Source organism: Pyrus communis, chromosome 6 (genome assembly GCF_041283825.1).
Source record: "Pyrus communis isolate YQ-2024b chromosome 6, ASM4128382v1, whole genome shotgun sequence".
Classification (NCBI taxonomy): domain Eukaryota; kingdom Viridiplantae; phylum Streptophyta; class Magnoliopsida; order Rosales; family Rosaceae; genus Pyrus; species Pyrus communis.
The window spans coordinates 16,640,050-16,657,335 of NC_142570.1; the positions used below are offsets into that span (position 1 = coordinate 16,640,050).

Below are 17,286 nucleotides of genomic sequence, written 5' to 3' on the forward strand. Positions count from 1 at the left end.
GATCCCACCATCCAACCCTAATTTTCATTCAGCCACCATTCTTCAAACCCGTGCATGATACACCCCATTCATTCACAATCTGTGCACTCCCATTCCCCTCGGATTTATCCATACACTTTCCACCACCATAACCTAATTTTAGATCACAGCCGCAGCCATCCCCACCATTCCATACACCAACCACACCTCCATACACCATCCACCAACCTTGCCGCACCACCCAACCTCCCTATATCCATCCCCAAATCAGAAAAACCTCCAGAAATTCCCTAGACCATCTCTGCCGCAATAAGGAAAGGAGAAAGAGGAGCTTGGACGCGCAGAAATTCAAGTGGATTCGTTGTGCGTTTTAGGTGTAATCCATCCTTTGTTCGTTATGTTTAAATTCAATTGTATTTCTCTTTTTGTGAACATGAGAGGCTAAACCCCTATTTAGCTAGGGGGTGATTCGAAACCATGTTTATGCTTGCAATATGAATTGATTACTTTTGGTTGGAATTTCATGAATGGTGAATTCAATTGTTTAACTGCTTGATCGATAACTTATTTGTGTATGTTTATTGAGAGTGCACGCTTAATTTTCATGCATGAAAATGATGCTAGAATATAAGTGAATTTCACCTAATAGTTATGAACTTATATTCACAAGTAGTGGAGGTTGCTTATAAACAATCGCGTTAAATGAATTCTTGGCACTAGTTTCATGCTCATCATAGTAACGAATGTCTCGTCAACACTTATAGTTTTCATGATGCTTAATGATCTTTGATTGTATCTTTATTGTGCTTTTCACGTAAAGGACTTTTGGAGAATGTTTTGAATTGCGTTGCGCTAACCCATCCAATTCATTAACTTAAGGAAAACTTGACGGTTAATTTAAGCGGACCTAATTAACCCGGGATGTTGAGTTTCATAATTCATCGAAAGACCAACTGAAAATCAAATTGTATGCAAGTGTGACATGTGTGGAGAAGAACCTTCTAGCTAGCATTCATCCATATTTTCATCACATTCATATTTATATTCTGCCTTTTAATTACAATCTTTGCATTTAGTTAATTTCGTCAAAACCTCAATCCCCCTTTACTTTAGTGTCTAATTTAGTTAGAACGTGTCTTAGTTTGTGTTTATACGTGTTTTGTATTCTTTGAGTCTTTTGATTTGTTTTAGTGTTTTATTATTTAGTTTTGCATTCTTTGAGTCTAGTTTGTGTTTTAACGTTTGTTTTACGTTTTTGAGTCAGTTTCCAAGTGAATTAGTAATCCCTCCTAATCCCCGGTCTAGAACGATCCCTACTTGCATCTTTACTACAATTGTCACAAGAGGGTTTTAATTTGTGTGCTTAATTAGTTTGCATCAAATTTTTGGCGCCGTTGCCGGGGATTAGCAACTTTGCTAATCCCTTGGATTGTTATTTTCTGTTTAATTTAGTTTTTGTTAAGAATTCTGATCTTGTTTTGTTTTCCTTGTTTTAGGTACTAGTGCATGACTCGGAGTTCTCAACCGATTCGTGAGCATATCTCGGATTTTGACAGCGATTTTGAGAGGACTTTGAGACGGAAGAGGAAGCCACACGAACCAAGTCCACAACGTCTGGAATCTGACCTTGAAGAAGAAGAGGCCACGGCAGGTGTATTTGAGGAACCCACGGCAGGGATATTTGAAGAAGTCCAAGGCATGGCGGTGGACAACCGTACACTCAAGGAGCTTTCCGCCTCAGGTTTGGATAATGCCGCACCCTTGTGCATTCAATACCCCACGGCTGCCCAAGGTAAGACGGATGAGTTTGAATTAAAGTCAAGTTTGCTTCATCATATTCCTAAATACCATGGCTTGTCCATGGAAGATCCTAACAAACATTTGAAAGAATTTGAAGTAGTTTGCTCTAGTATGACTCCCGTCACTGTTGACGGAAATATCTTGAAGATGAAGGCTTTTCCATTCTCTTTGATGGATAAAGCCAAAGATTGGTTATATGAGTTAGCTCCCGGCACTGTCACTTCTTGGGAGAGTATGAAGAGAGCGTACTTGGAGAAGTTCTTTCCAACTTCTCGCATCATCCTCCTACGCAAAAAGATAAGCGGAATCCAGCAAGAAGAAGGTGAGTCTTTTCCTACGTATTATGAACGATTTAAATCACTTGTTGCTTCTTGTCCACAGCATCAGATGAAGGAGGAGTTGCTCTTGCAATATTTCTACGAGGGTCTCCTACCTCTAGAACGTCAAATGCTTGATGCTTCGGCGGGTGGAGCATTGGTGGACAAGACGCCCAGGGATGCCAAGGTCTTGATCGCTAACCGAGCATTGAACGCTCAACAGTATGAAGGAGTAGGCCAAAGAGGACCCCCACGGCAGCAGGTTCATGAGGTAAGTTCCGCACCTGATATTCATTCACAGTTAGCTAATCTTACTTCCATTATGTCACAGATGGCCGAGGGAATGAAGATGCAAGGACCTGTGGTATGTGGCGTATGTTCTATCCAAGGACATGTCTCCGAAAAGTGTCCTCAACTCATCGAGAATGGCGGATGGGAGAGTGCGAATGCCATTGGGTTTCAAAGCCAAAATCAGTCAAGACATGATCCATACTCCAACACGTATAATCCGGGGTGGCGAGACCACCCAAATTTCAAGTGGAGGGAGCCCCAGCAACCACCACAACAAGGAGGCTTTAGACAACAACCCCCGGGGTTCTTTCCCAAAACCTACGGCCCACCCCAAAATCAAGCCCAATCCGGCCCAAGTGCCTCAGGTACGTCTCTTGACAATGATGCACTTCTTAAGATACTAACTAAGTTGTCTAATGGGCAGGAAGATCAAGCGAAGGCTATGCAAAACCAAGATAAGAGGGTGGATCAACTTGAGAAACAAATTGGGCAGATTGCCGAGTTTGTAGGTAAGTTTCGAGATCCCGGACAACTCCCTAGTTCCACCATTCCAAACCCAAAGGGAGGGTTCGAAACAGCCAACGCAATTACCTTGAGAAGTGGCAAGGAAGTTGGCATTACATCCAAACCATCACCATCAAGCCCCGAAGAAGATGAAAGACGGAGAATTGAAGAGGATGAAGCAAGCCAACCCACGGCAAAGGTGGAAACACCTTTGCCACAAGCTTCAAATGACTCCAAATTGTCTAATTCGGCCAAAAAGGGTAAGAATGTGTCAAATTCGGTTCCTGCTAATGTTTTTCCTTTCAATGTGCCTTTTCCTAGTAGGTTCATGCAAACAAAGAAGGAGGAGCAGGAAAAAGACATTTTGAAGACGTTTCGGAAAGTCCAAGTAAACATTCCTTTACTTGATGCCATTAAGCAAGTGCCCAGGTATGCAAAGTTTTTAAAAGAGTTATGCACAACTAGGAAAAGAATTGCAAACAAAGAAGTCGTGAAAGTAAGTGAAAATGTATCTGCGGTTTTGCAACGAAAGTTACCTCCAAAATGTAAGGATCCAGGGAGCTTTACTATCCCATGCACAATTGGAAACACGAGATTTAAACAATGCATGTTAGATTTAGGTGCGTCTATTAATGTCATGCCATATTCCATTTATGCATCTATGAACCTTGGTGAGTTGAAACAAGATGGCGTTGTAATTCAATTGGCCGATCGTTCTAATGTTTATCCCAAGGGAGTCCTTGAGGATGTTTTAGTGCAGGTTAATCATCTCATCTTTCCTGCAGATTTCTATGTCTTAGAAATGGAGGATGCGAGCGATGCTCCATCATTGCCACTCTTGCTAGGCCGTCCGTTCATGAAAACGGCCCAAACCAAGATTGATGTGGCCAAGGGAGCACTAACAATGGAGTTTGGTGGTGAAATAATTAAATTCAATGTTTATGACTCTATTAAGAATCCTAACGATAGTCATTCTTGTTTTGTTGTAGATGTGCATAAGGACAAAGGGCCGAAAGGATCCACACTTACCACGAAGGATGAATCAAGCACCACCATTGGAGAAGAACGTGGAGTGATTGCCCTACAACCACCCAAGATGGCCGAAACTTCAAATGGGGACATTGTTGATAGGGCTCCTGATTTTGAGCCTTCACTACAATATGTTTGTAAGTCGCCAAGCCCAATTCCAATTCCCATTTCAAATAATAGGTTGTTACCTTCTGTGATGCAGGTGACCAACGGATTTAAAGGTGGTGGGAGCAGTTACATGGACGTTCGGAACCGAAGCACCACCATCAGGGAGGATCACTATCCCCTCCCATTCATTGAGCCATACTACGAGAAATTTCAAGGAGTATACCGTGGAGGACATACACATCCATACCGTGAGCCAGAGTGAAGTGAGAAAAGAAGGTCTCGTCCGGCTGCAAGACGTAAAAGAAAGCGCTACTTGGGAGGCAACCCATGCAATCAACAAAGGAAGAACTTGGGAATCGCTCCACACTCAGATTTGCGTCCCTAAACCCTTTCCTTTGTTGCTTACTTTATGTTATGTGTAATGTGTTCAATTGTGTCTAAAACATTGAGGACAATGTTTAGTTTAAGTGTGGGGGGGGTAACATTCTGTTCTAAGATATTTTTGCATGAAATTCGTAGGGTTTTACCACCTAACATGTCTAAACTTGTTTCCCACTGTTTTTAAGTGTTTTTAAGCTATTTTAGAGTGTTTTAGAGTATGTTGACTTAAAAATCCGAAAATCCCATAAAAATTTGAAAAATTGCTTTGAAAAACCCAAAAAGAGTTGTTTTTGTGTGTTTGGTTGTGTCATAGGTCACCTTCCAACACAATGATGAGGATTTGGTTTTTAATTGCATGATAGTTAAAGAAAGTTACAAACATTGATGGACGTTTGATATACTCTTTGGTTTATGCTTGTTTGTAGTTATAGTTTACGAATTCACATGTAATCACAAATGATAAAAATCAGTTTTTGTAACATGCTTGAAGGAAGGAACTCAAACTAACGCTACATCCCTGTGAGACTTGAGCCTAAACGTTATTTGGAGAGTTAAAATCTGTGCATTATTGTTTTCTAAAGTTGTTGCATGATCTCATTATTCATTGCTTGGTTACTACTTAGAAGGCGTTTCATCACTTAGTTCCAAATGCTAGAACTCATGCCCATTTCATTCAAAGCATGTTATTGAATTGCATAACACACATTCAAGATGAAGTTGTGTAGTGACCACCACCAAAAGCCAAATAGCCATGTGTCCTTAACTCATTTTGTGTTTAAGTTTAACCCCATTCAGCCATGTTAGCCCATGTTCTTTGTTAACCCACATTATCCTCACCTAGCCTAGATTAGGACCATCCGTACCCTTGTTCTTGAAGCATAGTAAGCATGAATGAATTCCTTTTGATTATGTGTTGCAGAAAATAGGTGTGGGGGAAAGAGTATTTATGTGAGTTGATGTGTCATAGGCACGGCTAGAAAAAGAAAAAAAAAAAAAAAAAAAAAAAAAAAAAAAAAGGAAAAGAAGTGAAAAAGAGTTGAAAAGTATTGTTTGTTGAAGTAAGGGCCCAAAACAATGAATTAGGCCCTAAGAGTTGTTTGAATCTCCCCTATTTGTCTAAAAGTTGATTTCTGCATCCTAAGGGAATTCTAGGTCATAATTTCATTACTTTACTTACTATTGCTTAAAGAACTTTTGTTATCCCTACCTTTCCTTGTTAGCCAACACCCCAAGCCCCGTTACAACCCTTGACTTCTATCTTGAGTGATGTGCATTTCAATTGTGGAGTTTGAATTTGGTATGAGCATATGGTGTCACTGGTTCTCGCATCTAAGTAATAGCATTCCATTCATGAGATCATATCTTAACACGTTTAATTACTCCAGAAATTGTGTTCTTTGTCATAACGTATGTGAGTACTAGTCTTTCATGTTTATATCAATCTTCTCACATATAACTAGTGTAGGGTGTGTAGTCAGAAAATCTGAGTGAAAATTGAGTGCATAACTAGTGAGGAATTGAGGGAATTCTCTAAAGCATGTTACTACATTACAAATGTGTTTTAATTGATTAAATGCGAACTAGTGAATGGTGACTATGATTAAGTATGTGCTTGGGGGGAAGGAAGACTAAAAGCTATGTGAGTAATGATCTTTGACATGTCATGTTTCATTGGAAATCCCTGAGGCAATCGTTGGAAGGTTTAGGTTATGTTTTGTTTGTTTTGTTTCGTTTTGTTTAGTTTAGTTGTTTTGTTTTGCTCGAGGACTAGCAAAAGTTAAGTGTGGGGGAATTTGATAGGAGCATATTCATGCAACTTAATTAGCTTGTTCTCGTGCATTTATGTTGTGTTTACTTAGCTATTTTAGTGTTTAAGGCTACTTTTGTGTATTTTCAGATTATAAGGCTAAAGTGTGCAAGAAGATGCAAATTGGAGTCTTTTGGAGCGAAAGAGGAATGAATGAGTTGAAGATTTGAAGAAACGACAAATTCCTACTCCAACGATGAATTCTTACCAAAACGAGGAATCCTACTCAAACAAGGTTTCCTACTGGAAGTAGGAAAGTTAACCCTAAGTTTCCCGTTTTGGTAACCTTTCCTAATCTAAACGTCCGTATTTTCTAGCCACTTTGTAGGCCTTGAATGCACTTTAGTACACAAGACCAAGGCCCTAGGTTCCTTAAACATACTTAGCCGCACCTTTCCATATCCTCCCCTTTAATCCGTAGCCTTCCATTTTATTTTCATTTTTATAATAAAACAAAACAGCCATTGCATCCAAAATTACCCACCTTGGCCGTGCATCCTATCACCAAAACCTAAAGCCGTGCATCCCATTATTAATAAAACCTAAGATACCAAAAAGTTTTCAACCCGTGGCCACCATCCCATTTATTTATTCACCTTTGCCGTGATTCCATGAGGATTTTCAACCTAATTTTGACATAAGCCGCCACCTCCCATTTTTCCACCATAGGCCGTGGATCCCACCATCCAACCCTAATTTTCATTCAGCCACCATTCTTCAAACCCGTGCATGATACACCCCATTCATTCACAATCTGTGCACTCCCATTCCCCTCGGATTTATCCATACACTTTCCACCACCATAACCTAATTTTAGATCACAGCCGCAGCCATCCCCACCATTCCATACACCAACCACACCTCCATACACCATCCACCAACCTTGCCGCACCACCCAACCTCCCTATATCCATCCCCAAATCAGAAAAACCTCCAGAAATTCCCTAGACCATCTCTGCCGCAATAAGGAAAGGAGAAAGAGGAGCTTGGACGCGCAGAAATTCAAGTGGATTCGTTGTGCGTTTTAGGTGTAATCCATCCTTTGTTCGTTATGTTTAAATTCAATTGTATTTCTCTTTTTGTGAACATGAGAGGCTAAACCCCTATTTAGCTAGGGGGTGATTCGAAACCATGTTTATGCTTGCAATATGAATTGATTACTTTTGGTTGGAATTTCATGAATGGTGAATTCAATTGTTTAACTGCTTGATCGATAACTTATTTGTGTATGTTTATTGAGAGTGCACGCTTAATTTTCATGCATGAAAATGATGCTAGAATATAAGTGAATTTCACCTAATAGTTATGAACTTATATTCACAAGTAGTGGAGGTTGCTTATAAACAATCGCGTTAAATGAATTCTTGGCACTAGTTTCATGCTCATCATAGTAACGAATGTCTCGTCAACACTTATAGTTTTCATGATGCTTAATGATCTTTGATTGTATCTTTATTGTGCTTTTCACGTAAAGGACTTTTGGAGAATGTTTTGAATTGCGTTGCGCTAACCCATCCAATTCATTAACTTAAGGAAAACTTGACGGTTAATTTAAGCGGACCTAATTAACCCGGGATGTTGAGTTTCATAATTCATCGAAAGACCAACTGAAAATCAAATTGTATGCAAGTGTGACATGTGTGGAGAAGAACCTTCTAGCTAGCATTCATCCATATTTTCATCACATTCATATTTATATTCTGCCTTTTAATTACAATCTTTGCATTTAGTTAATTTCGTCAAAACCTCAATCCCCCTTTACTTTAGTGTCTAATTTAGTTAGAACGTGTCTTAGTTTGTGTTTATACGTGTTTTGTATTCTTTGAGTCTTTTGATTTGTTTTAGTGTTTTATTATTTAGTTTTGCATTCTTTGAGTCTAGTTTGTGTTTTAACGTTTGTTTTACGTTTTTGAGTCAGTTTCCAAGTGAATTAGTAATCCCTCCTAATCCCCGGTCTAGAACGATCCCTACTTGCATCTTTACTACAATTGTCACAAGAGGGTTTTAATTTGTGTGCTTAATTAGTTTGCATCACTATGACTTATTTCCCAAACCTTGTGCCGCACCCTAAGGGCCCTAATCCTTTGTTTCTGCTAAGTTCTAACCCTAATTCTGGTTTCCTAGGGTTTTATGTGCACTATATATATATATATATATATATATATATATATATATATCTAAGCTTTGCCGCATCCCCCTTACACACCCTACATAGCCATTCATTCTTCCATTCATTGATTCACACATATCACCCATCATATATTCAGAAAACCATCTTTGCCGCAGCTTTAGGAGAAGGAGGAGCTTGCCGTGGCTTCCATAGGAGAAAGAGGACCTTGTGCCACAAGCAATCTGCATCCATTGGGGATTTTCAGAATTCTTTCTTCCCTCGTTTTGTTTCCATGTTTATTTTAATTTGCTTTTCAATTGTTATGAACATGTGTAACTAAGTTTTTCTTAGTTAGAGTTGAATTCAAAGCCATGGACATATGTTTTATATGAATTGATTTCCTCCAGTTTTTATTTCTTGAATTGTGATTGCAATTTACTTAATTGATTTATTGAGAACTTGTTCTTGTGTGTTGATTAAGGATGCATACTTAGTTTTCATGCATGAATTTGATGCTAGAGTATAAGGGAATTTCACCTAATCATTATGAACTTATATTCACAAGTAGTAAAAGTCACTAGTCATGATTGTGTTAAGTAAATTCTAGTCAAGAGTATCATGCAGCTCATAGTTACGAATGCCTTGTTAATGCTTATGATTTTCACAAAGCTTAATGATCTTTGATTGTATCTCTATTATGTTGTTCATGTTGGGAACTTGATAAGAATAATTTGGTTGTCGATGCGTATTCCATCCAATTCAATGAAACTAGGGAAATCTGAAAGTTAATTTGTGCTTCTCACAATTAATTTAGGGTATTGTCATTCATGGTTTAAAGGGATAATAATTGGAAATCAATTTGTGTTTCATATGTGCATGTGTGGAGAAGGACCTTTTAACTAGCCTTTACCCATTCAATTCACCTAATTTAGTGTCTAATCTGTTTAGTATTGTAATCTGCCTAGTTTAGTTAATTTTGTCAAAATCAATCCCCTTTAATATTTTGTGTCTTAACTTAGTTAGAATCTGTTTAAGTTTAGTTCTATTAGTGTTTAGAGTCAAGTAAAGGTCAAAATTCATCCAAATAACCCATTAGTTCTTATTTGTGTTAGTTTTGTCTCAAGTCGTCATAATATGTCCATATTGAGTCTTTTGAGTCTTTTTAGTTCAATTTTCGTCCAAATCACTTTCTAGGACCTGTTTTGAGTCAATTTAACTTAGTTTGTGTGTTTTGAGTTTATTTAGCTTGTTTTGAGTCATTAGATTCTAGTTTTCTGTTTTAAGCCTAGTTTTATGTTTTTGAGTCAGTTTTGAGTAAATTAGCATCCCTAGTTAATCTCCGGTCTAGAACGATCTCTACTTGCATATATACTACAATTATCAACAATAGGGTTTAATTTGTGTGTCAAGTTAATTTTCACATCACTGATGCTTTCCCTGACGATTTACCTGGATTACCACCAGATAAAGAAGTAAAGTGCACTATTGATTTACTTACAGGTACATCTTCTATTTCCTTAACTCCTTATCGAATGACTCCTGCTGAGTTGAGGGAATTGAAAACACAGTTGCAAGAATTGGTTGATAAAGGTTTCATTCAGCCTAGTACTTCACCTTAGGGAGCTCCAGTTTTATTTGTATGGAAGAAGGATGGGACTTTGAGGCTGTATATCGATCATGGACAGCTAAATCGGGTAACGATTAAAAATCGTTATCCGTTGCCGCGTATAGATGATTTATTTGATCAGCTTCGAGGTGTCTGCATGTTCTCTAAGATTGATTTAAGGTCTGGGTATTATCAATTAAAGATCAGAAGTGAAGATGTCCTTAAGACGACTTTTAGGACTCGATATAGTGGGATGATGATTGTGAGCGGAGCTTCCAGCAGCTAAAGTATTATCTCACTCACGCACCTGTTTTGGCATTTCCAGATGACGGTGGTAATTTTGAGATTTATAATGATGCTTCCTTAAATGGCTTAGGCTACATATTAATGCAGCATGGTAAGGTGATTGCATATGCTTCACGACAGTTGAAGCCACACGAGATGAATTATCCTACCCATGATCTTGAGCTAACAGTATTATTTGTGCCCTGAAAATTTGGAGGCATTATTTGTATGGAGAAAAGTGCCAAAATTTCACAGATCATAAAAGCCTCAAGTATATTTTCACTCATAAGGATCTTAACCTTCGGCAACAGAAGTGGATAGAACTGCTCAGTGATTATGATTGCACAATTAAGTATCACCTTAGTCGTATGAACACGGTGGCAGACGTACTTAGTAGAAAATCACATGCCAGACTTAATGTTTTGCATGCTAGCCGCGTTCTTCTCCTCATAGAATTAAGGTCCACTAGAGTGAAATTAAGGGTAGAAGGTCAAGAAAAAGCTTTACTTGCTAGTCTCCAGGTCAGACCGATTTTGATAGATCACGTGCTTGAAGCTCAAGTGGAGGATCCAGAGTCTCAAGAATATCAGAGGCAGTGTTACGAGGGAAAAAGAAAGATTTTAGAATTCGAGAATCTGATGGCATACTTATGCAAGGAAGTTGGATATACATGCCGAATATTGTAGAACTAAAGAAAGATACACTCGATGAGGTGCATATATCAGCCTATACGATGCATCCTGGGAGTACCAAGATGTATCACACTATTTGAACTTTCTACTATTGGCCTGGCATGAAAAGAGAGGTTGTTAAATATGTGAGTTGATGTGCAATTTGTTAGCAAGTCAAAGATAAGAAGAAGAAGCCTTTTGGATTAATGCAGCCACTTCCCATTCCCCAATGGAAATGGGAAAATATTACCATGGATTTCGTGTACAAGCTTCCTCGTACGCGAAATGGTTACGATGGCATCTGGGTGATAGTGGAAATATTACCATGGATTTCTTGTACAAGCTTCCTCGTACGCGAAATGGTTACGATGGCATCTGGGTGATAGTGGATCAGTTTACTAAGTCAGCACAAGGTTCTGGTTAGTATTATTTTTGATCAAGATCCTAGGTTTACTTCTAAGTTTTGGGTGGCTTTCTAAGAAGTTATTGGTTCACGATTACTTTATAGTACGACATACCATCCACAGACAGACAGGCAATCTGAGAGAATTATCCAGACACTAGAAGATATGCTGAGATATTCGGTATTGCAGTGTAGCGACGCATGGCATAAGCATTTGGATTTGATGGAGTTTGCCTACAATAACAGTTACTATTCTAGTATCGGTATGTCACATTTCGAGGCACTTTATGGTAGATCCTGTCATACTCCTCTATGTTGGTCAGAAGTTTGTGACAGGGTGTTAATGGGCCCTGAGATTGTTGATGAGACTATCCAAAATATTCAGGTAATTAAAGCTAACCTGAAAGCGGCCCAATATCGATAGAAGAGCCTTACCGATAAACACGCCACTAATAGGGTGTATAAAGTTGGAGATTGGGTATTTCTGAAGCTATCTCCGTGGAAGGGTGTAGTACTGTTCGGTAAGAAAGGTAAGTTAAGTCCTCATTACATTAGACTGTACCAGATCATCGAGCAAGTTGGTGAAGTTACCTACAGACTTGAGTTACCTCCAGAACTATCAAGAGTGCACGACATTTTTCATGTCTTTATGCTTCGTCATTATGTCTTTGATCCATCACACATGATTCCTCCTTAGCCATTAGAAATTAATCCAGACTTGACATACGACAAGGAGCCAGTGACGATTTTAAACTAGAAGAATAAGGTTCTTAGGAACAAGATTGTGTGCATGGTGAAAGTTTTGTGGAGGAATCATTTAATGGAGGAAGTCACTTAGGAGACGGAAGATCATATGCGAGATTTATATCCACGCCTATCTTATGGATATTAATATGTTGTTATGCTAATGTATAGAAATTTTGGGGACAAAATTTTCTTAAAGGGGTTAGGTTATGACGACCCGTCCCGAATAAATATATATTTTCTCCCCGAATGTGTGAAAATTACGATTATGCCCTTGTTGGCTTGGTGACGTGGATGTACATATAAAGTTTTAAATTATTTTTTCCGCTACTGTGATCAAATTGTACTCAACGCCACAAGAGCGCTGACTCAAGTTAGGGCCGAATCGGGTTCGTAGGGAAAATGTTACTAAGGAATAAGTGAAATTTGGGTTGGTTTCTTTTTAGTTGGACTCAATTGTTTGTGCCCTAAACATTGTAGCTCAACTAGGGCTTGAGACCTTATTATTTCTAACTTATCCCGTGACATACGCACACATACACACATGCCAAACCCTTCCCCCTCTCCTTCTTTCTCGAACCCTCTCTCTCGTCCATATAACCGTAGACCAATTGTGCAGAAAACCTTTTAAACCTTATGGATCGACCTTTCTAGGACCATCATTACTCTTCTCTTAACTCCACAAGACTGGTGGTACCATTGGTTTGAAGAAAGGACGTCGGGAACCCGAGAACTTGCAAGCTCCGATGGGGTAAAAGTTACTCCAACGTGGTCATCGAGATTTTACAAGGTTTTAAGGTCCAAAAAGGGTCCTAACTAACTCTATTGGGACCCTAGGTTAGTTTTGAAGTGACTTGGACGTCGGAATAGGGTAGTTCGCAAAGTTGCAGACCTTGTCGGAATTTCGAAGGATTTTCTTACTACTTTTTGTCGGTTTTAGGACTTCAAATAAGTAACGTTATGTTCTCATTTGGTTGAAAAATGAATGCGAAAATGAGCTTTTAAATTTTTCCAAAATTCGGCGTTGCAAACGGCGGCCGACGGCAATTCCCAGCGAGTCACCGAAGAAGGAATAGGAATATTCCATTAACTTTGACATAATATATTGACGACGTCAGGTAATTTTAACGAAATATTCAAGGAATTTAACGGAATATTCCCTAACGCTATTAGGGATTCCATCAGCATGCCAGGCACTTGCATGCACGTGACCGGGGCGTGAAGGCGCACGAGACACCAAAAAAAATTTCTAAAAAATATGGGGATGCTTGTGGTGTTGAGTTGGCCACGATAGTATATTCAAACACCTCAATTCAGCAATATATGAGAAGTTATTACACGGTTTTGGTTATGTGCTTAAAATTAACGTTAAATTAGTTGTTTCGCATATAAGTAAGACATTTCCAGAGGACGAGCGTAGCCAGGCGAGACTCAGGGGTTACGACCCTGCTACATACAAGTGAATGGGCTTTTTTTCTTTCTATATATACGTATATATGTTTTCCATTTTCATAGAAATGGTTTTAAATGGATTTACGTTTTTAAATGCCATGTCAATTGCATTACATTTTAGTATATGCATTAGTATAGATATGCATATTATTGCACGACGCTGCGGATGCCCAGGTAAGCTTCAGGTGAGTGCATATTGATGATAGTAATTGTAGTGTGTATGGTTATGTTTCGATGCATTTAGTGTTCATTATCCTGTACCCCGGTGTTAGTGCTCCGCTCGAGGCCAGGGCCTAGCCTTCACATGATCGTTCACCTCCCGCACCACACGCTCACCTTAGATCCAAAGCAAGTGCCAGCCTATTGTATAGACCATATTAGGTGGTTCCGACTTGTAGGTGACTTAGGATACTTTGCATGGCCTTCACATGATTGTAGCACTTAAGCGTATCTATTTACACCAGCTTGTCATATAGACCACATTAGGTGGTTTCGACTCGTGTGCAACAATTGGTAGATGAGCTATAGGCTCAGCCGTACAGGTCACGTTAGGTGACTCCGGCTGACATATCAGTTTACATTGAGTTATTTCACCTGGCTTACTTGTTTCATTGCTGAGATACTTGACATGGCATATACTTGGTTTTCACTACTCTTGAGCATGATTTCTACATATATATGTATTACTATTTTTTGGGAAATTATACGGGTTTTACGATGAGGGGTTATTATTTTTGGAAAGAGAAATGGTTTTAAAAAGCTTTGTTTTTGCCCACTCACGTTTTCTGTTTTATGCCCCTAGAGGTTCTAGTTAGTCGTTCGTGTTGGTGGCTTACGAGGACTGTACGACAGTTCTGACAGACTTCAATTAATGTAGGAACTTTATTTCATAAGCTGTGTAATTAATACTTAGCTTGCTGGACTGTACTTTATGCTCTTAATATGTGTATTTACAATTTAAATACCTTCACTCGCACTTATATATTTGTCTAGTGTAAGTTAGCTAGTTTGGTTTTTGTTCACCCACATTTACATAATACTATCACTTCTGCATTGAGCACATGGCTACGTCTCCATCACGTGATGGCCAGCATGCCTCGATTTCGGTCGGGGTGTATCATGCAATCTCATATTCTTACTGTAATGCATGTCTTTGTGCATTTAATTAGCTTCTTGCTCCACTAGAATTTCTCTAGACACCCAAAAAACTTGTTTTGCACTTCGTTTTCATGTAACTCCAGTATTGGAGAAAAACTTGTGTAGGGCTTGGCTTGCCATTAAACTTCGCTGAATGGCCTTACAATCCACTCAAAACTCGCCACATGGCAAGTTTTAATATAATATTTTATCATTCTTTTATATTTAAAATTTTTATAATTATTTTCTCTACTAATTAATATATATTTGTGACATCCCACATCACCCAAGGGAGTGATCCTTATATGTATATTCTCATCCCTACCTAGCACGAGGCCTTTTAGGAGCTCACTGGCTTCGGGTTCCGTGGGAACCCCAAAGTTAAGCGAGTAGCGCGTGAGAGCATTCCCAGGATGGGTGACCCATCGGGAAGTTCTCGTGTGAGTTCCCAAAAACAAAACCATGAGGGCGTAGTTGGGGCCCAAAGCGGACAATATCGTGCTACGGTGGTGGAGCGGGCCCGGGAAGTGGTACCCCCCGGGCCAGGATGTGACAATTTGGTATCAGAGCCTAACCCTGGCCATGGTGTGCCGACGAGGATGTCAGACCCCTAAGGGGGGTGGATTGTGACATCCCACATCGCCCAGGGGAGTGATCCTTATATGTATATCTCATCCCTACCTAGCACGAGGCCTTTTAGGAGCTCACTAGCTTCGGGTTCCGTAGGAACTCTAAAGTTAAGCGAGTAGCATGCGAGAGCATTCCCAATATGGGTGACCCATTGGGAAGTACTCGTGTGAGTTCCCAAAAACAAAATCGTGAAGGCGTGGTCGGGGCCTAAAGCGGACAATATCGTGCTACAGTGGTGGAGCGGGCCCGGAAAGTGGTCCGCCCCGGGCCGGGATGTGACATATATAATCCAATGTTCCTTTTTTTTTTTTTTTCCTTCTTTCCCCCTTTCCCCTTTTTTTTTTTTCTTCCCAAATTCCCCTTCACTTAGTCTTCAATACCCTTTCCCACTACTTTCTCTCCCAGTTTTGTTTCTTACTTTTCTTCAAAAAAAATTTTGCACCCACTCCAATCTTATCATGGAAAGCAACCAAGAATCTATAAGTTTCTTTTCTTTCTTCATACAATAGTTGCCTTGATCATGTGACACAAATAACCCACATATATAGGCGTATTAGGGTTATTTTTTTTCTTTTAATTTGGGGTTTTTAGGTTCGTGTCAGGATGGTTGGTTTTTTATATTTATAATATGAATTAGGGTATCTTCTATGTCTTTTACCTTCTTTATTATGACTCTTTAATTAATATGTCAGTCTCATCTTTGATTTTTTTTTTTTTTTTAATTGATAGGTTGCTGCTATGAAAATGGAGTTTGAAGAAGATTTGACAATCGGAATGGTGGTGCATTCAAACGCTGAAGCTTTTTAGGTACATAATGCTTATGCTTTGAGGAAAGAGTTCAATCTTCGTAAAGGGCTTATCCGAAGAGATAAATCAAATAATGTTATGCAACAAGATTTTTTGTGTTCCGAGGAAGGGTTTCCAATGTTTAAAGACTTATGCAATGGCAGCACGATTGATAAACTAACTACACAAATAGGTTGCAAGGCTTTAATCAGATTTTCAGTAAATCAAGGTCTATGGAAGACTTCACATGTTAATCCAAGTCACAATCATGAGCTTTCCAAGCTTGAAGAAAGACAATTTCTAAGATCAGGTAGAAATATACATGATGCTCATGCTGGGGTCATTAGTTCTATGGTGGATGCAAATAGAAATATACATGACGCTCACAATCATATGAGTTACTTAGCAGAAGAAGTTGGAGGGGATAAAATTGTTGGATTCACAAAGATTGTCAAAAAATTTTGTATAGGAAGAAGTCTTAAATGATGGTAGGAGGAGATGCACAAAGTTTGTATTAAAGAGATGGACCAAAACGGTCAAAGAAGGGATGCTTTTGAGTAGTGATATAAATGATTCATCACCACAAGGAAATCTGAAGTCTACTAAATCATTACGTCTCAATCAATTGATGCATAAAGGAAATAGTCTTTTTAGCTTAGCGTCAATGAGTGATTAAGGTGCTTACATTGTTAGTGAAAATTATCAGAGGCAATGAAGTTTGTTGAAAAAGGCATAAAGCAAAGAAAGCCTCAAATAAGGTTAAAAAGAAAAATAGCCTCTCTACTTCCAGTGTTCAAGATGATGATTGACATATATTGGATCCTTCAACCATGAAAGCTAAAGGGGTAACCAACAAGAGATTGAAAAGTGCTTTGGAAAAATCGAAGAAAATGGCAAAAGTTAGATATACCTCCCAAATGTCACCACCTAATGCTATAGTTTCTGGTAATACTCATTCTATATGGTACTTTATACTTTTTTTTATTGTGAATATGCTATATTATTATGTATGAATATATGTCCACTTGCAGAGCAACATGATCAAGAAACTATCAATGCTCCATCAAATATGACAACCTCTTATTCATCATTTCATGACTTTTATAATCAGGTTTGTATTGAAACTTATATTTGGAGTTCTAAGTCACAATTTGTGTTATCATTCTAACATTTTGTTTATTGAAGTTTATATTTGGAGTTCTAAGTCACAACTTTAGCTCTTCAACTTCAAGCATTCTTAGAAAAA

General features: G+C 38.8%; 1 protein-coding gene across 1 annotated transcript; it reads left to right on the top strand.

The window, feature by feature from the left end:
- The first annotated feature begins 1,485 nt into the window (after window positions 1–1,485).
- On the top strand, window positions 1,486–10,218 carry LOC148696358 (uncharacterized). Its single transcript, XM_088695195.1, has 2 exons — window positions 1,486–2,997; window positions 9,946–10,218. The coding sequence occupies exons 1-2, from the start codon at window positions 1,486–1,488 to the stop codon at window positions 10,216–10,218; spliced, it is 1,785 nt and encodes a 594-aa protein (XP_088551321.1).
- The last annotated feature ends 7,068 nt before the right edge of the window (window positions 10,219–17,286 follow it).